Below are 18,321 nucleotides of genomic sequence, written 5' to 3'. Positions count from 1 at the left end.
GCTTCATGTTATTTGATCTTGGGGGAATTGAGGCAACCACAACGCGGGACACAGCCACCTCTTGCGCATGCACCCCCACAATAGCAAATCCATGTGTATCACGTCGGGCACAGCCCAGACCGCTATCCCAATGCCATTGATTTCCCTCCCCCATTGTTCCCCTTGACATTTATCGGGGACGCCCCATAGCCGAGTTTCGACGGGCTAGCCAGATTGTCCAGCACAGGATACAGCGACGCCCGGGTTCCCCTTCTGATGGCTTCCTCGCAAAGGAAGCGACAATGCTCATATGGCGAGGACGAGGATGCCAGAGCCGCGCCTTATCACAGAAACCTTCTCGCGGATTCAAAAACGACAGCTACATGCAACGAGTCGCCACCCACGTTCGAGACCAACCCGTTTTTCCCCCAGACTGCCTTTGTGCTCCCTACCCTGGCCCATACCAACACAAGCCGGCGCTGGCAAGTACGAGAGTATGGACAACCCACGTCTTCCATCTCATTCCCTCTGGAAGGGGTGGTGCAAGCCAGCGTCGAATCGGGTTGGAGAGGCAGAGGCGAACTGACAGACACCATATGGGGCGCCACCAGCACCTGGCAAGCGCCCTTGGCCACTGAAGGCTCCCTGGGGGATTATAGCGCGTGTCCGGGTGCCCGTCAAGGCGGCTGCCCAAGTATCAACCAGATCAATGTCATATCACTCCTCAATCCTGACGAAGCGGCCGTGCAAACCAGCGCCCATGGCAGTGTCGAAGGCCTACAAGACCTCTCCCACGGAGATGACAGCCCGGCAGACACAACCGCCTGCTACGGGATGGTAAGTAGACCGCCCCGCAGCCACGAATACCATAGCACGGCACTAAAACACCACTCTTCCCAGATCTCGCTCCCTGGTAGTTGCAAGGGGCCGCCAACACGTCTGCGGCCGATGGCCGCCTTCCCCGTGACAATAGAGCAGGATTGCACCTTCAAATCTCTGTCTTCTGAGATTATGTACTATGGCAGGCTTGCCGTCGAGTATATCGACATTGTTCAGGCAATTCTTGAGGCACAGGCACTGGAACTGCAGGCTTCATGCTCAATCAATCCTTCAGAAACACCACAGTCAAAGAGCAGCCACAGAGCCCAGTTTGGCGAAATAGTGCAGCAGTGCACTCTCTCACTAATTATCTACGGTCCTGCGGACATGAGCCGCGATGTCGGTGTCTTCTTCCAGGATGCAGATATCTACCTACAAGACCCAAAGAACTGCGACCGCAACGTGAAGTACTGCAACCCTCACCGGCTATCATCGCTAGACCATTGCCCAATGGTTTTTGACCTAGCAAAGGAGAGTGCCAACGCCGAAGCTATCTTGTTCGCCGATTCCAATGCCCCGGAGCTGATTCCGGACGCCCACGGGGATCTTCCTGAATCTCATTCTCCTGAGGACATCCTCAAAACATCTCTCAAGCTGTAAGCTGTATAATACTCGAACCTTGGTGTGGTATCCGAACCCACTTAACACAACTTCTCATCGTGCGTCTTCTAGGCATCAAAAACAAGCCCTCACGTTTCTGCTGCAGCGGGAATCTGGCTGGGACTTCAGACAGGAGTCAGCAGACTACTGGGATTTGACACAAACGGGTGATGCGACCTGGTTCGTTGACTCCCGATTTTTCAAGGCACACGCTTTGCTCTAGGGCTGTCTAACGTTCAATCAACCCTCCAGCTTTGTGAACCGAATATCCCAAGCATGGCATACCGATGAACCCCCCGAGTTTTGTGGCGGCATCGTTGCAGATCCCATGGGACTAGGCAAGACATTGACCATGATAGCATTGGCGGCAACAGATCATAGTGAAATGTTCCGCGACACCAGCGATACCCCAAAGTTGGAGATTCTTCCGACCTTGATTATTGTTCCGCCCCCTTGTAAGCCCATGATACCCTTGGCAGCGTGCAGTTCAGCGGCATGTGTCATCGCCTCACCCTATCTAGATACCAACCACCCTGCTGACCTTGTAACCTATTAAAAAGTGCTAGACACATGGCAGGAACAGCTGAACGAGTGAGTTGGCCACATACTCCAGCTCCTTACTTCGGATGATTAACCCCCGAATCTCAACACAAGGCACGTCAAGCCGGGTGCAATGTCCTGGGGTCTCCATTACGGAGACCAAAAGCTCACCAGCGCTGAAGACGCAGCTAAACACCATATCATACTGTCGACATACCACACCGTGGCACTGGACTGGGGCAGCAAGAATTCAACTCATAGGAGCTTCCTCTTCTCGGCTTCCTGGAGTCGGATCATCCTTGACGAAGGTACAGATCACATCACAGCACCCCGCCGTTGATCCGAGTCCTGCAAAATAAGCTGACCCGAACAGCCCACATGATACGGAACGCGAAATCCCGGATGTCGAAGGCGGTGTGCGCTCTCAAGGCAACATCAAGATGGGCTGTCACAGGAACCCCAGTCCAGAACTCCATCAGGGATATGGAGAGCCTTCTGAAATTTATTCGGGCACACCCGTATGACGACTCCGGTCGCTTTGACAATGATATTGGGAGACTCTGGAAGTCGGGTAATGTCGAAGACGCCGCAAAAAGGCTAAGGACTCTAACCAACGGGCTTGTCCTCCGGCGGTCCAAAAACGTGATTCAACTACCAAACAGAACCGACCTCAAATTCCCCGTCGAGTTCTCAGCCGAAGAAAGGAAGCTGTACGACGACCTCAAGGAGCAGACCCTGGCCCGGATCGAGGAGGCATACGAAGGCGGAGACGGCAGGCCGGCATCCATGTCCTACATCACGGTGCTGCAAAGAATCAACGCCCTCCGCGTGGTGTGCGACCTCGGGCTGAACTACAGCTCAAGACACAACATCGCGGATGGCGCTTCAACCGGCGACTGGAAGTCGGTTGCACAGCTCGCGCTCGACCACCGTCGAGAGATGTACCCTGTGGCGTGCGCGTTTTGCGGTGCGTCCTCCAGCCTGGCGACGGCGGCCTTCGACGACGGCGACGGCGGTCCCGCCGCTGCCACCGGGCCCTGGTACGCCCGGTGCTTCTCGTTTGTGTGCGGAGACTGCGCGAGGCACGCCAGCTCGCGCGGCCAGCCCGTCACCTGCAAGCATAGCCCGGAGCACGACATCGCGCGAGTGGCTCTGGGCTGGAGGACCCTGGAGGACAGTTTTGGGCCGTCGGGAATGCTGGACAATGCCATGGCCGACTGCCACCTTTCGAGCAAGGTCGGCGCCTTGATATCACAGCTGCTCTCCCTCCCCGCCGAGAGCAAGAGGTAAATGCTCGGTTTAAAGCTGGTGACTGGTGGAGTCCCAAATTTATGTGATTTGTCCGCTGACTCGGTGGTATCTCAGTGTCGTTTTTTCCAGCTGGACCATGACCTTGGATCTCATCCAGGCCGGCCTCGAGCGAGCTGGTATGAGGTACGAGCGTTTCGATGGGAAAGTGGCACAGCGGCATCGGGACGGCGTCATCAAAAGGTTCAGAAAGGACCCAGGAGTAAAGGTGCTTCTCCTGACGTTGTCGTGCGGCGCGGCCGGGTACGTTCTTCCCAAGGCCTCTTTTCTCACACCCTCGCAGCTTGCTAGTGATGGTCAACCTGCACATTGCCTGGTGCTAACGCATCTTATGGTCACAGGCTTACACTCACGGAGGCATCGACGGCGTTTCTGATGGAGCCTCATTGGTACGTTCCCCAAATCCGACCGTAGTCCACAACATACTAACACATTCACAGGAACCCTACTGTCGAAGAGCAAGCCCTGGCTAGGATCCACCGGCTTGGGCAAAAGAGTGAAGTGAAAACGGTGCGCTTCTTTGTGAAGGACACGTTCGAAGAGGTAAGTCAACAGCTGCCCCCAACTGACTCTCCCGCGGATGGCCGACTTACACACAAGTTGTGCGACAACAGCGCGTGCTGGAACTTCAGCAGTCAAAGAGGAAGCTCGAGGGCCTCTTGGTCGCCCCGCAAGCCGAGGCCGGGTCGTACGATGGCCTGAGCAGTCTGGAGGCAAGTATAACAACCGCGATGTGTTATCTCCAGTATAAGCTTGACAGCTGACGAGATTTTCTTATCGCCCGCGCAGGATCTCCGTCGTCTCATATAAGCAATTCCCTCGCCTGGCTGGGTGGGTTGTGGTGACATGATATGACTGCGATGGGGGCTCGTTTGGGGGCCGTTGCCACCTCGTTGAGACGATGGGATGAGTCACGAAGAAGCAGGTGGTTCTAAGGAGAAATTGCCAATACAAACTACAGATGGAAGTATCAAGTTCTGTCTATCCGGTACAGACGACGACCCCAACAAACGAAAACAGCATCACGGCTCGTCTCCAAGATCTAATACCTTCTAGAGTCGCAATGAAGCACATGAGAAACAAAACAGTTGGAATCAAAAGGAGCTTGTGCCGGAGAAGCACGGAAGCGGAAAAATGCAAGATGCTACCCCCAAAAGGCAACCTCGTTTCAACGCCGAACCAAATGGGGAAAATGTCAGAATGAAGCGGGCAAGAAAAGACAGAAACAAAGAATATAAGAGGCCTCCAAGATTAGAATGTTCCCTCCCGACGATTTTATGCTTCTTTCTCATGCTTGTGCACCGCCTCCGTCTTCCCAAATCCCGTCCCATGCTAAAAACAAAGAATCTCCAACTTGGGCAGTGTTTTTTCTTGCCTTGGGGAAAAGAAAGGTGACGGTCCGTCCGAATTAGGGAATCAGACGGCCTGAAAGGAAAAAGAAAAAGATAGGATGGCGGGTTCTGGCGAGATGAAGAGGGAAGGTCCCACCAGCAGACAGCTGCGCAAAGTGGTACGAGTTTGGACACGCCCCGTCCTCAAGTTGTCCATGCAGGTGCTTGCACCCCTCCCTCGCCCGCTCTTTCCCAACGGCCATCTCACCAAATGGAAGGAAGAGCCATCCGGTCGGAGTCAGAGGGGCTGAGATTATCACTCGGGCAAGCTCAACCACGACATGGAAAGCCAAAAACTCGGTCAGACACGACACAACAGCAGTAAACAAGACAATAAACAACAAGGACAAAGGAGCAAAAAAAAAGAGGTAACGTTTCTTTTCTTTTCCCTGCCAAAAGAAACCCCATAGATAAACCCAATCCCCAGGAATCCAAATGACGGATCTGGTTCTGTCTTTTTCTATTCTTCTTTTTTAGTTTCAGCCAGAGCGAGCACCGCCCCCCATGACGCCGGGCAGCGTCCTCCACGCCTCGCCGCCGACCTTGACCTTGCCAAAGTCCTCGTCGAGGTCGAGGATGATCTTGAGCGCGCTCCTGCTGCGCGCGAACGGGCTCGAGTCCACCGACGCCTTCTCCGACAGCGTGGCCGAGACGCCGCCGCCGCCGAGCAGCGGGCCCGTGGCGCCGGCCAGCTCGCGGGCCTTGCCGCCCGGGTAGGGGATGGAGGTCTGCAGGATCTCGTAGGCGGTGAGGGTGAAGCCGAACTGGGGCGACGAGCGGAATATGCGGGCCAGGCCGCCCTTGAAGAAGGCCCGGAACCCTTCCTCCTTCAGTATGGTGCTGGCGGCGTGCCGCAGGCCCGTGTAGCTCGTCTCGCCCTTGCGCTGCTCGACCTGGAGGCGCGTCTTGATGACGTCAAAGGGCGTCGTCAGGTACGCGGCTGGCATGCCCGCGATGGCGCCCGAGAGGAGGAGCTGCAGGACGCCGAGCTTCTTGGTCGGCGACTCGCCGAACACGTCCTTCTTGAGGTGGCTGTAGGCCGGGAAGTAGATGGCCGAGAAGGGCACGTCGCGCAGCAGGCACGCCGACGCGCCCTTGTACAAGCCCATCAGGCCAAGGTTGCGCACAATCCACATGGCCGACCGCTTGGGCGCGTCCGCCACCGTCTTGGCCACCTCGCCCTGGATCTGGAGTCGGATCTTGACGATCTCGAGAGGGTTGGTGAAGACCTGTTGCGCAAAAGAGAAACAAGGGGTAAGCCCGGCACGCGCAACGCCTCAGCAAAGAGAAGAGGCTCTGTCTGAGCACAAATACTTACAACTTGGCAAGCGCCTGCACTACCACCAGCCAAGACCTCGCTCGCCCACCCGATGTTGCCGTTCTTGTCCGTCGCCCAGCCGCGCACGAGGTCGTTTACCGTCAGCTTGATGGCCTTCTCGGGCGCGACGCCGACTAGCTGCGGCAGCACGCCCGAGTACAGGCCCAGGAACCCCTCGTTCCGCACCACCTTCTGGAAGCAGTCGATGGAGTTCTTGTACAGCCGCTCGCCGGGGCGCACGCCGCGCTGGTTCTGCATGCGCGTCTTGACCAGGTCGATGGGATACACCATGAAGGCACCAAAGGCACCCGCCACGCTGCCCAGCCCAAAGTTGTAGGCGCCCTCGAGGGCCTCGTGCAGGAACCTTTGCGCCGTCGACCGCCCCGCCTCCGCCACGGCCGACATGGCGGCCTGCGCCCGCGGGTGGCCCTCGCTCCTCCAAGACGAGTCCAGGACCTTTGCAAAGTCGCGCAGGCCTAGGCGGCCCGACGGCTCGTCCAGGCTGGCAAAGTGGAAGAGAATATCGGCCTCCATGGGGGTGAATAGGGAGAAGCGGGTAATGTTGGCGGCCTGGTTCAGGAACTCAGTCCTCGTGATCTTGCCATCGGCGCTCTTTGCGCAGGCCCGGCGCACAATGAGCTCGACCAGGTCCATCTCCTTGATCATGTTCTGGAAGGCGCGCACGTTGGCGTAGGACACCTTGCTGCCCTTCGAGATGTTGCACAGCGTGCTCAGGTTCTGGAGCAGGTGGTCCGACAGCTTGTGCTTGGACGTCTCAAGGATGATGCGCTCGAAATCTTCGGGCTCGATGAAGCCGTCGCCATCGCGGTCGAAGAGCAGGAAGGCCTGGCGGATACGCTCGCCCTGCAGGCCGCGCAGCATCTGCGAGAACTGGGGGTAGTCCATGCTGTGGCGCTTCTTCCTGTCGCCAATGTACAGCTTGGCCCACTCGCAGTCCCAGTTGAAGGGGATGGTGTGCTCGCCCTTGTTGAGCTCGTACAGGCGCCTAAAGTCCTCGTACTTGACAGTGCCCAGGCGCTCGACGTCGAACAGCCGGAATGCGATCTCGTACTCGGCGTCGGGCTTCATGAGGACATTCTCGAAGTAGGCCCAGTCGGCCAGGGACACGCGGCCGGCACCCTTGCGGTCCGCCACCCTGAAGAGGATCGAGTACTGTTCGCGCTTGATCTTGTGCTGCAGGTCCGGAACGCGGTCCTCGGTCAGCCTCGAGTCATCCTCCCTTGCCGACCACGCCTCGAGCCGCGAGGACACGGCGCCGAGGACCCCCGCATCGAAGATAGCTCTAGGCCAACAGCACACCAGGGGTTCAGGCAACTCACGTAGTCCTCTTCTGGCGGGGCGATGGCGTTGGTGAACTCCTCAACGCCCATGGACAGCTCTCCCGAGGACGGGTCCTTGGCGGCGAACTTGTGGAAGCGCGCCTTGGTCTGGGCAGAGAGTTTGGCGGGCTCCTCGGTCGAGCCTATCAAGGTCTCCTTGACGGCCTCCTTGACCGCCGCCGCTTTCGTTGCCATCTTGACGGCGTGTTGGTCTGTGTGGTATCACCAGCTCTTGGGCGTGGGTGCGTCCCCCGGACTTGAGGCTGTCTAGGTGCTATGATATAGCTCCGAGGTTTCTCCCGTCGAGACTCGGCTTGGTGTTTGGTGGGGGGCTCGCCAGGTCGCGGATTACGATACGCGGCTCGAGGGTTTTGGCTCGGGGGTACTCGGCAAACGGGCCAGCACGAACCGGGGTTTCGGTGGACTTGAGGGTTAAGTGGGTGGTTCTGTGGGTGTGGATCACAGGTGCTGTTGATCCGGGGATGGAGGCGGGCTGTTCGTAGGCCGCACGGGGGCTTGAAGGCGGCCTTTGGACAGCGCCGAGAGGAGGAGGGATCCCGGTGGGTTGAGTGAAATTTGCAGGGTCGTCTCCGGGACCGGCGCGTGTGCTCGTGGTGGGACGAGGACGAGTCACAAGTGGATGGATGGGCGAGGGAGGAGATGCTGCCAGGGTGAGTGAAAAGGGCGGGTGGGTGGGCTATCGAGGGGACAGCGAGGGAGTCTAAGTGGAGGTCTAACGGTCTAGAGAATCTGTCTGTCTATGCAGGGCACAAAATGGAATAGGAGATACAGAAGATTAAAAGGGCACAAGCCAAAAAGGAGCAAATGGCGCAGATGTGGTTTGCGGTGGTCAACCCCTGTGTGCAAAAAGAACAATTTGCGCCTTCTTCTGGCCTCCCACACCGTTCGTAGCTTTTTTTTTAAAACCCCATGCTGTCGCAAAAAGAAAGAAAAAAGCGGCCGCCTATTCCGTTCTCGGCCACGGCGGCACGATCTGTGACAGGGGTCTGGTGGCAGCCCACATGCAGCACAGGCCCAGGGCGATTGAATTTTGGGGCTAGTGTCAGCAAACCCAGCCGCCGACAGACACATGATGCTGGCCGTCTGCCAATTGGCCTAATCTCGGCCACAGTTCAGCCTCAGTTTGTTGGTGCGTGTACACAGTATTGCCTCGACTAGAACCTGAATGTGGCTGCCGGGGCAGTGCTGGCAGTATGGCATTGGTGTCCCGTCCTCTCAAACTGCCTCCCGAGTCAACCACGTGCACGCTTGTTTCTTATTATTATCATCATTATTTTCCCCTTGTTTCCTTGCGCGCGAATCGTGGAGCGCTATCCCCGCCAGGGGGTGCGGTCGACGCCTTTTTTTCCCCTTTGCCGGCTTCCTTCTAATTCGCTGCGGCTCTTCGGCGCCCCCTAGCTCAGTGAGAAAAGAGGTGCCCTTATCCAAGGCAAGGCAACCCACACGAGAATTGCGTGTGTCTAAGAATCTCACAAGCGACAATATGAAGTCAATCCCAGAACACCGAATCCCAGGGCCGGTATGCGAGTGACGGTTTTTTCACATAGGTCTCAAGAACGGAAAACGACACACAGTCACTCGGTTGCCTACGTCCATGGCTGTTGCCTGTGTGACGCTCAGCAACTGAACATCGAGATTGGGAATGCCACCATACTCCCCATGTGATAAATCGTCACTGATGCAGGCCATCGGCCATTGCACGAGCACAAACGAACAACGGGTCGAAAGAAGCAGCGGCAATTGTACCTCGTACTCATATTACCGATGTATTTGAGGCAATACCTGACGAATCCTTTGCTCGGATGCCCACGAGATGTCTAATAATAGTCAAACAGACCGCCAATTTCCCGGATAAGTCGCCAGGAAGGGGGAGTAGAGACAACAGAGAAGAAGAGTGGAAGATCAAGCGTGTAAAAAAGAAAAGAGGGCAAACAGAGAAGTTAACGCACTCGTTGTCGCCTAATCCTCCCCCTTTCCCGGCTTAAAAAACCCACTGCAGAAAGTACACCTTTAATACATAACAAAGTCGTGTCAAATGCAAACCCTCCGCCTCCGTAAAACGCCGTATTTTCCGTCGGATACCATCATTCCATGGTGAATTAGTTTCCCGATAAATCGAGGTTCCTCCCACTTTGCTCGCAAGCCAAGCACAGACGCCCGAGCTGGCGTGCTGTCCGTTCCCTGTTGGTGTCCGTCTCTACCTGGTCGTCCAAGAAGCGAGTTTTCAAAGATGCCGCGCAAAGGCCCGAAGGGAAACGTATGAGTAAATGTGTGCAGAGACGGGAGAGTGTGGAGTTTAAAAAGCATTATGGTGAGTGTGGAGGTCCCGACGAGGCAAATATGATCGAGGAGGATGCTGTCGTGGTTCTCGTAATCGGCCATGATGGTAGCGTAATAAATAATAAACAATAGGAAGATAAATGAGACCGTCGCGTCAGAGAAACTTTTCCCGGCAAGCTATTGCGCGTTCAGGACCGATGGTCCGCCAGGTCATGGTCGTTGTCGTGCAATATCGCGACGTGGACACAAAAGGTGTGTCGACGTTGGTGAGGAGATAGTCGATGGTGCCGTTGGGACTGGCGTCACAAGCAGCCACCGTCGATGTGGCGGTTAAAAGGCGAGTGTATCGTTCGGATGCATGCATTCTAGCATGTTTCATGCTTGGCTCGTTGCAATGGCCATGAGGCGGTTCATCTCGAGCGAAGGGAATGGAGAGTGCGACAAGAGATCGTCGGGAGTCGTCGGGGTCTCGGGCAGAGCAGGCTGGCCCTGCTGCGGGAGCGTGAAGCCGTAGTCGATCTGTTCCTGGACGTAGGCCGAAGCACCCTTGTACCTGCGGTCGAGGTACTTCTCGTAGACGGCTTGGTGGTGCTTCTCCGGGTTGTGGCAGCACTCGAGCATCAGCTTCACAAGGGGGCGAATCTGGGACCATGTGTAGCCAGCCCAGTGAGTGTGGGCTTGGGACTGTAGACGCAGTTAGCAAATCGCGTTGAGTACTTCGAAGAATGAGTAGTGGTGGGGAGGAAATGCGACATACCCAGTCTCCTTTCCTGAGAATCATGCGCGAGAGGCAGTGAGCGCCAGCAGCAAGATAGCTGGGCGGGCAGCTCACAAAGCGCTCGTCCATGATGGTCACCTCGAGGAAGTACTTGGCCAGCGTGCGCGTCTCCAGGTCGTAATCATCGGCCTTGCTGATGCGGCGCAGGAAGCTCATCGGGCCGGGCCATCCAAGCTCAAACTGAAGCATGCTCAGCATGAAGCGCTCGGCCTTGAGAATCTCGTCGGCCGAGAAGCCATTGTCGACCATGAATATTATCTCGTTGACAGACGGGCAGTTGATCTCCTCGTATTTTGCCGCGATGAAAAGGGCCGTGGCGCCGACGAGTTGCAGCTTCGCAACTGACACCACCTTCTGGGAGAGGAACCGGTCGATGTAGTTGACGCTCAGGAACAGAGTCTCGGGGAGTAGAGAGAAGCGATGATGGACCTGAATGACCCAGTCTATCAAGACTGAGCGCATCGACCATTGGATCTCGGTCTGGATGTCCATGTAGTGCGCATCAGGAGCCATCCGAGTCTAAGAACAACCAATGGTTAGCACTCGCAAAATTACTCAGGGCCCCATAACCAGCAGGGGGGAGCATGATGCTCGGGCGGTAACAAGCACATACCTCAAGCTCCCGCATGTAGCTGAAGATCTCGTCGCCGTATTCCGCCACCATACTGACGTCCCACTGCTCCTCCTCGATCTCGTCGAAGGTGCGCGACTCCTCAACGGCAATCCTGGCCAGCTCCAGCTCCTCCCGAATTCGAACGGTGACCTTGGGCGCGAGGAGAACAGCAAGACCTTGGGTGGTGTTGTCACCATGTGACTTGAAAGAGTGTGCGGTTGTGTAGCCCTGGTCCTCGTCAAGCTCCACATCCTCTTCGTCCCAGTTATCCTCCGACTCGAAGGCCACGGTAGCTGCAGGAGCAGCCTCCATTTTGCGCCCAATGAGCTCAGTCCTGACGTCAATATCGACCGACGCAGAGATTGAGGTGCCGCCACAAGCCTCGTTGGCTTCGATAAGTTCCTCGAGCGCGTCCTCGTAAGGTGTGTCGGGGACTTCGTGCTGCTCAACGATTGGAAGTTCCCTGACTTCGCCCAGCTGCCTGCTCACCGTTCTCCTCAAGGCAGGCTGTTCCGTCCTGAGGTGCGGCTGGCTCTTGTACTGACGGGGGTTCTTAACAGCCATCTCAGGTTTGATCTGAGCCGCGGCTTCGTCAACGGCGGTCGCAGGACGAGCGTCAGTAGCTCGGGCCTGGGCGAGTTGCCGGGAATCGTCGTAGACGAAGGAAGCCTTTTTGGTGGCGACAGCCTTCACTGCTTGCGGGGCTTGTGCCTCCACATGAGGCTTGCGGGTGATGGGATGGTGGCTTTCGGGGATCATTGACTGACGCGTCGGGTAGACGTCGGCAGCATGGGTGACGGAGGTCTGATTCACGGTGGAGCCGTGAATCTTGAGGCGCTGGGCGGGCTGCTGCAATATCGTGTTCTTCTTGCCGACGGCGCCGCTGCCGCTGTTCTCCTTGCCCGAGTTGATGGTCTGCATGGGCGCCTTCTTGGAGTTCAGCTCCAGTCCTACCGCACGAACATTTGTGTTTACCTCGCCGAACGCGGCCCGCTTCGGAGCCAGCTTCAGACCGCCGCCGGGGATCAGGCTCGTCGAGTTCTTGATCTGTCCCGTCGACTTGTGCCGTTGGTGTAATGCCTGCTTGAGCGGTGCAGCGTTCTCGTTTCCATTGGCCGCGGCCATCCCGAGGCGGAGCGGGCGGTGAGGCTAGCGGAGCTTCGTTAGCATGATACTGTGACTCTCGAGGGCGGCTGAGAAAGGCTCAATTGTATCATTGTTCTTTGCAAGCACAGGCTCCTTGAAACCGAGCTGCACCTGTCCGACGAGTACCAGATGGCTACGGGACACAAGACGAGAAAGAGACCCAACTACAACAAAGGAAAGACTGCAGGGGATACTTACTCTTGAGTCCATGATTGCGAGTAACGTTTCGGACAAATTCGCAGGCGGTGCAATGGTTCCCGATCGAAGGCGCGCGTGGTCAACCCGTAGAGTGTTGGGCTACGTCAACATCCAAAGTTTTGTCGCTGCTAGGGCCTGGCTGGGTGGCTTCGCGGGCGTGATGATGGCGCCGACGGTTGAAATTTCTGTTGCTGGCGGGCACGATGCGAGCGTGCTGTGGCGGTGGTCGAGGCCCGTTTGCTGAGATTAGGCTCGTTCCTGGTACGGCTCGCCGAGATGTCCCTGGAGTAAACAGAGGTAGTCGAACAAAGACGACAAGGATATCGCGCGCGGCTCCAAAAGAGAAAAGGGGAATGGAAACGCGATGGCAGATAATCGACAGAGGAGAAATAAATGTCGCCTGCATACGCTCGCACTCCGCTGGCCGTCTTCAAAATGCCCGAGTTGAAGGTGAAGAGACGTCGTCCTGAAAAATCACGGGCGGCTGGCGGCTTGTTGTTTTTATTTCTCAGGGCCCGCACGCCTGCACCTGCCCCCAACAAAGAACTGGGGACGGCCTTTCCTGCTTTGTCTGTAATTACGCCTAAAAGTTGTTTATTTCCCACTGCAGCTGGCCCAAGCTCTCCGCGCTAGCGTGCTTCCTTTGCATGTACCCCCTACCCCTCTGGTTGCCCAGCAATCGAGTCTGCCTATTTGGGACATGACGCACGGCCCAGCCAGCCCGGCGCGTCTCCCAAATCGCCATGACTTTTATTGAATCAATGATCCAGCAACCCAGCCGACCACAAAGGGTCAAATAAATCCAGGCGACCATTCTGAGAATGTAGGAGATTTATACTCCTTCCCTGTGACTTTGTTCGATCTCTTTTGCGGTGTTGCGGAGGGACTCAACATTCGCAGACCCTTACGCGCCGCAGGGTTAGGGTCATTGCACGACCGGGGTGCGTGTTCACGTGACCCCGCCGAACCTCAAAGCGAGGGGCTCCGAGGAGACGACAGACAATGCGTCCACCACCTATGACTCTTGCGGAAGCCCTTCCGATCCTCACCGAGACGCCTCTCCAGGCAGACCCCGTCGATTTCCGGCAGGGCCATGTGATGCGGCCGTTCTCCCGCCTGCCTTGAGCCCTGAGGGGCGTTCTTTCCGGCCAAGCAGTTCTGCCGGCTGGGGGAGACGCACGCAAGATGGATTCCCGCCCACTCCGCTATCCAGGGAGCGCACGGCCTCTGGGCTACCTGGTTTCGAAGACGATGCAGCCCTGGCCACTCAGGCGCCGAGCTGCCGTTGCATCTGAAGCAGCTTGTTTTGATTCCGGTCGCTATCCAACACGCCAACGGCTGCCCGCCCCGGATCGTCACATTTTGCCTTTGTTATTTTTCCCCGCCCTCGCTGCCTGGCAAGTAATGCCGCCCCCCCCCCCCCCTGGCCCGTTCTCGCTTTGCACCGTTCGCATGCGCGCGCAGGCCACGAGCTGCGTGGGCGGCCGCACGCGATTGTGCAATCGCTTCCGGTGATGCCGGGGCAGGGGGGTCAGCATAACCCGACGAAGAGCCAAACGCAGAGAGCCGGCCAACAACATCTGCATGCCGAGCTTGACAATTTCGCCTCTGGACATGCCGCGCCTCCCCACGGCAAGAGGTTCTGGGCGAGATGTCGACGACGTTGCACACGAACTCATATCCTCCCGCACATGCAACAGCGGCGCTTCTCTCACGTTCGTGTGCGCGGTCTGGGCTCCACGCTGCCCTAGGAGTGCGTGGCGCCATTCAAGCCTTACTTTTTTTGGCCCCGTATGGTCGTTATCTCAAAGGCGTGCTTGACTCCTGACTCCAATCGTAATCGTCGCTTACGCATGGCTTAGATTCTTCATCTCCCCCGGGTTCCATCCCTTTTCTAGTGGCATATCTACTCCACCAAACAACCACTCTCCCCAAACAAAGCCCCTCAAGGTATCGCCGGGGTTGAGCAAACAATGGTTGGACACAAAAGAGCGAGCTGAGGAGGTTTGCAGGGCAGGCTCAGGTGATAGCAACATTTGAGCTCCAATGTGTATCTACGCCACTCTCTCTCGCGATTCTCATCTGTCAGAACCTACGTGAGCGTCTCATGCCTGCAGCGGGCAAGAGAGTCTATCCGTCGCCATTTCGATAGCGCATTGCTTATCCGTTGGCGCGTTCCGTATCATCTTTCTCAGCCGTCCCCATGGCTGGCTGAGTGCCGATCCAGGATGTCCAAAGACCCGGCAATTGACGAGAGCCTTGGATCTGGGAGCTGAACTCCATGTCTCGCGCACGACAAGTCGGATAAAGAGATTGCCTGGTCTCTCACCACCCGTTCCCCCCTCCCATCTGACAGTCCAGATGCCAGGCACAGGATCGTGCGGCATATCTTCCTCCCCTCCAGCCTCTGGTCCGCTGGGACCCTGGGAAGCGGGAGGAGACGACCGGACACTCTGGGGGCTGGGCAGATCCAGGTCTCCATCCGGACCCAACCCTGCTGCATGCACATGGTGCGTGTTCACGCCGAACGGCGAGGGCGCAGGCTTGGCTGGGCATCTGGGAAATCTTTTAAGCCCGTTTGCGCAAGCCAATGCGAAGCCCAGGTCGCCAGTTGCGGCTTGATTCGACGGATGCCGGGCACGTTTGAAGCCCTGCCAGCGCACACCCAGCCAGACCTGGCATCAAGAGATGGCACAGGTGTAGATTTTTATTTGCGCCCCTCGCACACCGCGCGCCCCTCCCGCCCGCGCCTGCAGTCGAAAAGGAAGAAAGCAACGGCCCTCGTCTCTGACCGCCCTTCTTTAAGTGCGCGCACATGACTGTGCCTCGAAAGCGCGCCATCGTAGGTGGCTAGGTATAGGTAGGCACACGCATTCCTACATTCCGACTAGCCCGTCTTCCTCCCCCATGTTCTAAAACTAGCCCCTTAGCCCACGAGGTCACCTCTGGCCTGGCCCGGTCTGGCCTTCAACTTGGACAGCTGCCGGCCTACCGAGCGCGGTCTGCGCACGGGTCGAGGGGGTCGAGGGGGGAGTTTTTGCGCTTGCGCAACGATTGGCAGACACGATGCGACAGCGACGCCCATGGCCATCGATCGCGGCGCATGGCCGGTGGAGGGAGGGGCCCCATTCTGTAGTCTGCAGCAGCAGCAGCAGCAGCAGCAGCAGCTCTTGAGGGGGGTGGCGAACCAATATGGGCGGAGCAAATCGGAATTGGACATGCCACTGCCCGATTGCGGATCCCGGGTCTCGTTGTCAACATCGTCGGGCGCAAAAAAAGCAGCAGTAGCAGAGCCAGCAGCAGTGGGACGGGAGCAGTAGTGCATTGCATAGGGAAAACGCGTGGTCATTGTGATCGCTGGGGCCGAGCTAGGCACAGGTAGCCTGGAGGCTATTGCAGGCCGAGGGCGTTAAGCACGGGTACCTGGCCAGTGATGAAACGCGCTCCCGAGAAAGGTTCTTGCTGACAACGCACCAGGTGGAATAGCGGGCGGGGGAGTATCATGTCAAGGAAGAGGCCCGGAAAGCAAGAGGACGGGACCCAAGCGGGTGTCCAAAATACATCACCCGTTACGTGAATGCGACCAGCGCAGACACGAGCGCCGCCTGGCAATGGCAGTGAACGGTAATGGTAATGGTAAGGGCGGGGAAGGCTGTGTTGTGTGGTTCATACTAGGACCCGTTTCTTCAGGAGAGCCGGACAAAAAAAGAAGAAAGAGAAAAATCACGGTCGCCTCCACACCCTCGTTTTCACCCCCGCCCGCCAGTGCGCACCCTGCCTCGTCTGTTCGGATGATGATTTCCTCCGTAGCTCTGCCTCCTCCCGAGCCACAATCACCCTTTTATTTCGATATCCCAATCTTTCAACGGACATGGCAAAGCCATGCCCGGCTCACACAACCGTACACACGCGCGCACGCGCGCACGCGCGCATACGGATAATGCGACACTGCTAAACATGGCATGGCCACCGGATCATGGCAGTGTTTCCTGTCACACCACCCAGAGCAAAGTCGGGTCCGGCCCTGGCCCACGTCATTGGCCAGTCCCACCCCTCCCACCCAAGCGCGCGCGCATTGGCCATCGCGCAACCTGAGCCAAGGGGACCCTGATGGCCGACAGGAAAAAGGGAACATAGGGAAACGCTGTTTGCGATCGGGAGGTTCGGGACGCTTCGTCGCCAGACTCACCAGTGGCCGAAACGGCCACCGCGTGGCCTGGAAAGGCGGCCGGCTACCCCTCTCCAGGGCGCGGGAGCGGGGCCCTGCGCCGACCAATGTTTTAACCCCGTTGTTTTGTTGTTGTTGTTTGTTGTTGTTTTTTTTGTTGATGTGTTTCGCGGGCGTGCGACGGGACCAGGGCAGATCGCGAGTTGCATGGGCCTGTGTGGCCCAGCCTGAGTTTACGTTTTAGTGCCTTACGATCGGCTTGGGTGAGATGGCTTTGCTGTCTTGTCGCCTTTTTTTTCTTTCTTTATTTTTTTCCTCGCCTGGACGCGGATGCGCGGGCGCAAACAAACCCCCGCTTTTGTGCTTGTTTTTCATCTTCTTTGCATTGAAAGCTACCGACGGGCCATAGAGGGCGCCGCATCGCTGCTCCTTGTCCTTTCTTGCCTTTGCCTGATGATGTGGCCAGGGATGCGTGGCCGAGCGAGAGCCAGGCCAGGATGGAGGGTCTACCCACAATGGCAAACCCAGAAAAGAGCGCAAGCAGCCGGGCGGAGTCAATCCCGGCGCCCAAAGCAGTATGAGGAGGGGGCAAGATGAAAAAGAGATGAGAGTGTGCGAAAAAGCAGACAGGATAGGGAAAGGCAAAAAGAAAAGAGTGAAAAGAAAAGAAAAGAAAAAGACTGTGGGAAGCATCCGTGTGTCATGCATGTCCTTTGCTCCCCACGCTCACCGTCTGATCTGGCCGACGGCAAGGCGTGCGCAGGAGCATTTGCGCAAAACGGATGGCTTCCTGCCTGCTAGGTCTCCCTCGATGGCAAGATCGGAAAAGGAAACGCACGCCTCACTCGCCTCGCGACTGCGGTCGTTGCGCTTCTGCTGCGACTGGGCTCTGCGTGTCTCTGCAAAGTCGTGAAGGCGAGTGTGTGTGGGAACGGCGGCCAGTTAGCGTCACAGAAAACGAGCCCACCCGCGGACAATGCACATGCGACCAGCGAAACTGGGCCTCTCTGGATCGCAACCCATCCTTGCTCTGCCGCCCATCCCACAAAGGGCCAGCCAGTGGTGGTGGGTGGCACGATCGAATGACACAAGGGAGCGGGAAGAGCAGGCAAAGTCCAGAGGATATATGTGATGCTTTTTTCCTCGCACTCCCGACGGTGGGACGGACGGCTGTTATTCGCGCCGTACGGGAGGGCAAGAAGGGCATACCCCTCAAGGCTAAGTGCGTCCAATTCTTTGTTTCGGCCGATGAGGACCGCGGTCAATGGGGTGTCAATGGGGAGCGCTCCCGATATCAAAATGACCGGATTCCAGTCGCAATGGATGGCGCAAGCTAGACCGCCGACCGTCGAGAGTCAGCAAGCGACGTGCCGAGTGGAGCCGTGTGCTGCGTGGTAGTGGCTAGTGCGCCTCAACAGTGGAAACATTGAAGGTGTGGATGTCCTTCGGCACTGGAACTGGGCCGGGGTGGGTGGTGTGGATGCGCGGGCGTTGGATGTCTGGGCATTTGTGCGCGGGCGCCTACTGTACTTTAACAGGCGCATTCTTGGGGCTGGCCCAATGCGCTGCGCAACGGTGAGCCGCCGGCGCAGAGCAAGGGAGACTGCCCGACCTGAGGGGAGAAGAGACAGTAAGAGAGAGAGAGAGAGAGAGAGAGAGAGAGAGAGAGAGAGAGAGAGAGAGAGAGAGAGAGAGAGAGAGAGAGAGAGAGAGAGAGAGAGAGAGAGAGAGAGAGAGAGAGAGAGAGAGAGAGAGAGAGAGA

At 57.4% G+C, this 18,321-nt stretch overlaps 5 protein-coding genes across 5 annotated transcripts; 2 read left to right on the top strand and 3 right to left on the bottom strand.

Annotated features, from left to right (window-relative positions):
- The first annotated feature begins 16 nt into the window (after window positions 1–16).
- On the top strand, window positions 17–4,575 carry GGTG_00253 (hypothetical protein). The gene is made up of 12 exons (XM_009217995.1): window positions 17–816; window positions 880–1,454; window positions 1,531–1,638; window positions 1,711–1,913; window positions 2,019–2,049; window positions 2,113–2,306; window positions 2,372–3,284; window positions 3,364–3,549; window positions 3,648–3,695; window positions 3,747–3,849; window positions 3,921–4,019; window positions 4,096–4,575. Exons 1-12 carry the CDS (start codon window positions 256–258, stop codon window positions 4,114–4,116), a joined length of 3,042 nt encoding a protein of 1,013 aa, XP_009216259.1. The 5' UTR covers window positions 17–255; the 3' UTR covers window positions 4,117–4,575.
- On the bottom strand, window positions 4,229–8,043 carry GGTG_00252 (calcium-binding mitochondrial carrier protein Aralar1). The gene is made up of 3 exons (XM_009217994.1): window positions 7,356–8,043; window positions 6,016–7,209; window positions 4,229–5,926 (listed from the first exon to the last, which is right to left on the bottom strand). Exons 1-3 carry the CDS (start codon window positions 7,548–7,550, stop codon window positions 5,177–5,179), a joined length of 2,139 nt encoding a protein of 712 aa, XP_009216258.1. The 5' UTR covers window positions 7,551–8,043; the 3' UTR covers window positions 4,229–5,176.
- Window positions 8,044–9,096: 1,053 nt separating this feature from the next.
- On the bottom strand, window positions 9,097–12,919 carry GGTG_00251 (G2/mitotic-specific cyclin-B). Its single transcript, XM_009217993.1, has 4 exons — window positions 12,392–12,919; window positions 11,048–12,196; window positions 10,414–10,953; window positions 9,097–10,340 (listed from the first exon to the last, which is right to left on the bottom strand). The coding sequence occupies exons 1-4, from the start codon at window positions 12,401–12,403 to the stop codon at window positions 10,032–10,034; spliced, it is 2,010 nt and encodes a 669-aa protein (XP_009216257.1). The 5' UTR covers window positions 12,404–12,919; the 3' UTR covers window positions 9,097–10,031.
- Window positions 12,920–15,082: 2,163 nt separating this feature from the next.
- On the bottom strand, window positions 15,083–15,740 carry GGTG_00250 (hypothetical protein; the record flags this gene model as incomplete). Its single annotated transcript, XM_009217992.1, has 1 exon — window positions 15,083–15,740. The coding sequence occupies one exon, from the start codon at window positions 15,738–15,740 to the stop codon at window positions 15,318–15,320; it is 423 nt and encodes a 140-aa protein (XP_009216256.1). The 3' UTR covers window positions 15,083–15,317.
- Window positions 15,741–17,265: 1,525 nt separating this feature from the next.
- GGTG_00249 (hypothetical protein) lies at window positions 17,266–17,764 on the top strand (the record flags this gene model as incomplete). The annotated part of the gene is made up of 1 exon (XM_009217991.1): window positions 17,266–17,764. The coding sequence occupies one exon, from the start codon at window positions 17,266–17,268 to the stop codon at window positions 17,470–17,472; it is 207 nt and encodes a 68-aa protein (XP_009216255.1). The 3' UTR covers window positions 17,473–17,764.
- Between the last annotated feature and the right edge of the window lie 557 nt (window positions 17,765–18,321).

Source organism: Gaeumannomyces tritici (assembly GCF_000145635.1).
Source record: "Gaeumannomyces tritici R3-111a-1 unplaced genomic scaffold supercont2.1, whole genome shotgun sequence".
NCBI lineage: Eukaryota > Fungi > Ascomycota > Sordariomycetes > Magnaporthales > Magnaporthaceae > Gaeumannomyces > Gaeumannomyces tritici.
Note: the sequence above shows the minus strand (reverse complement) of the source record. Positions and strands in the feature narration are given on the sequence as shown.

Excerpts from the sequence above, each read along its gene's own strand:
- GGTG_00252 (XM_009217994.1), bottom strand. The coding sequence starts at position 7,550 with ATGGCAACGAAAGCGGCGGCGGTCAAGGAGGCCGTCAAGGAGACCTTG. Across the intron at positions 7,210-7,355 it reads CCCCGCCAGAAGAGGACTAC|CACAAGATCAAGCGCGAACA; the intron begins GTGAGTTGCCTG and ends CCGGACCTGCAG. Across the intron at positions 5,927-6,015 it reads GTGCAGGCGCTTGCCAAGTT|GTCTTCACCAACCCTCTCGA; the intron begins GTAAGTATTTGT and ends TTTGCGCAACAG.
- GGTG_00253 (XM_009217995.1), top strand. The coding sequence starts at position 256 with ATGGCTTCCTCGCAAAGGAAGCGACAATGCTCATATGGCGAGGACGAG. Across the intron at positions 3,550-3,647 it reads TTGTCGTGCGGCGCGGCCGG|GCTTACACTCACGGAGGCAT; the intron begins GTACGTTCTTCC and ends TTATGGTCACAG. Across the intron at positions 4,020-4,095 it reads ATGGCCTGAGCAGTCTGGAG|GATCTCCGTCGTCTCATATA; the intron begins GCAAGTATAACA and ends TCGCCCGCGCAG.
- GGTG_00251 (XM_009217993.1), bottom strand. Across the intron at positions 10,954-11,047 it reads GCTACATGCGGGAGCTTGAG|ACTCGGATGGCTCCTGATGC; the intron begins GTATGTGCTTGT and ends GGTTGTTCTTAG. Across the intron at positions 10,341-10,413 it reads TTCTCAGGAAAGGAGACTGG|TCCCAAGCCCACACTCACTG; the intron begins GTATGTCGCATT and ends CTGCGTCTACAG.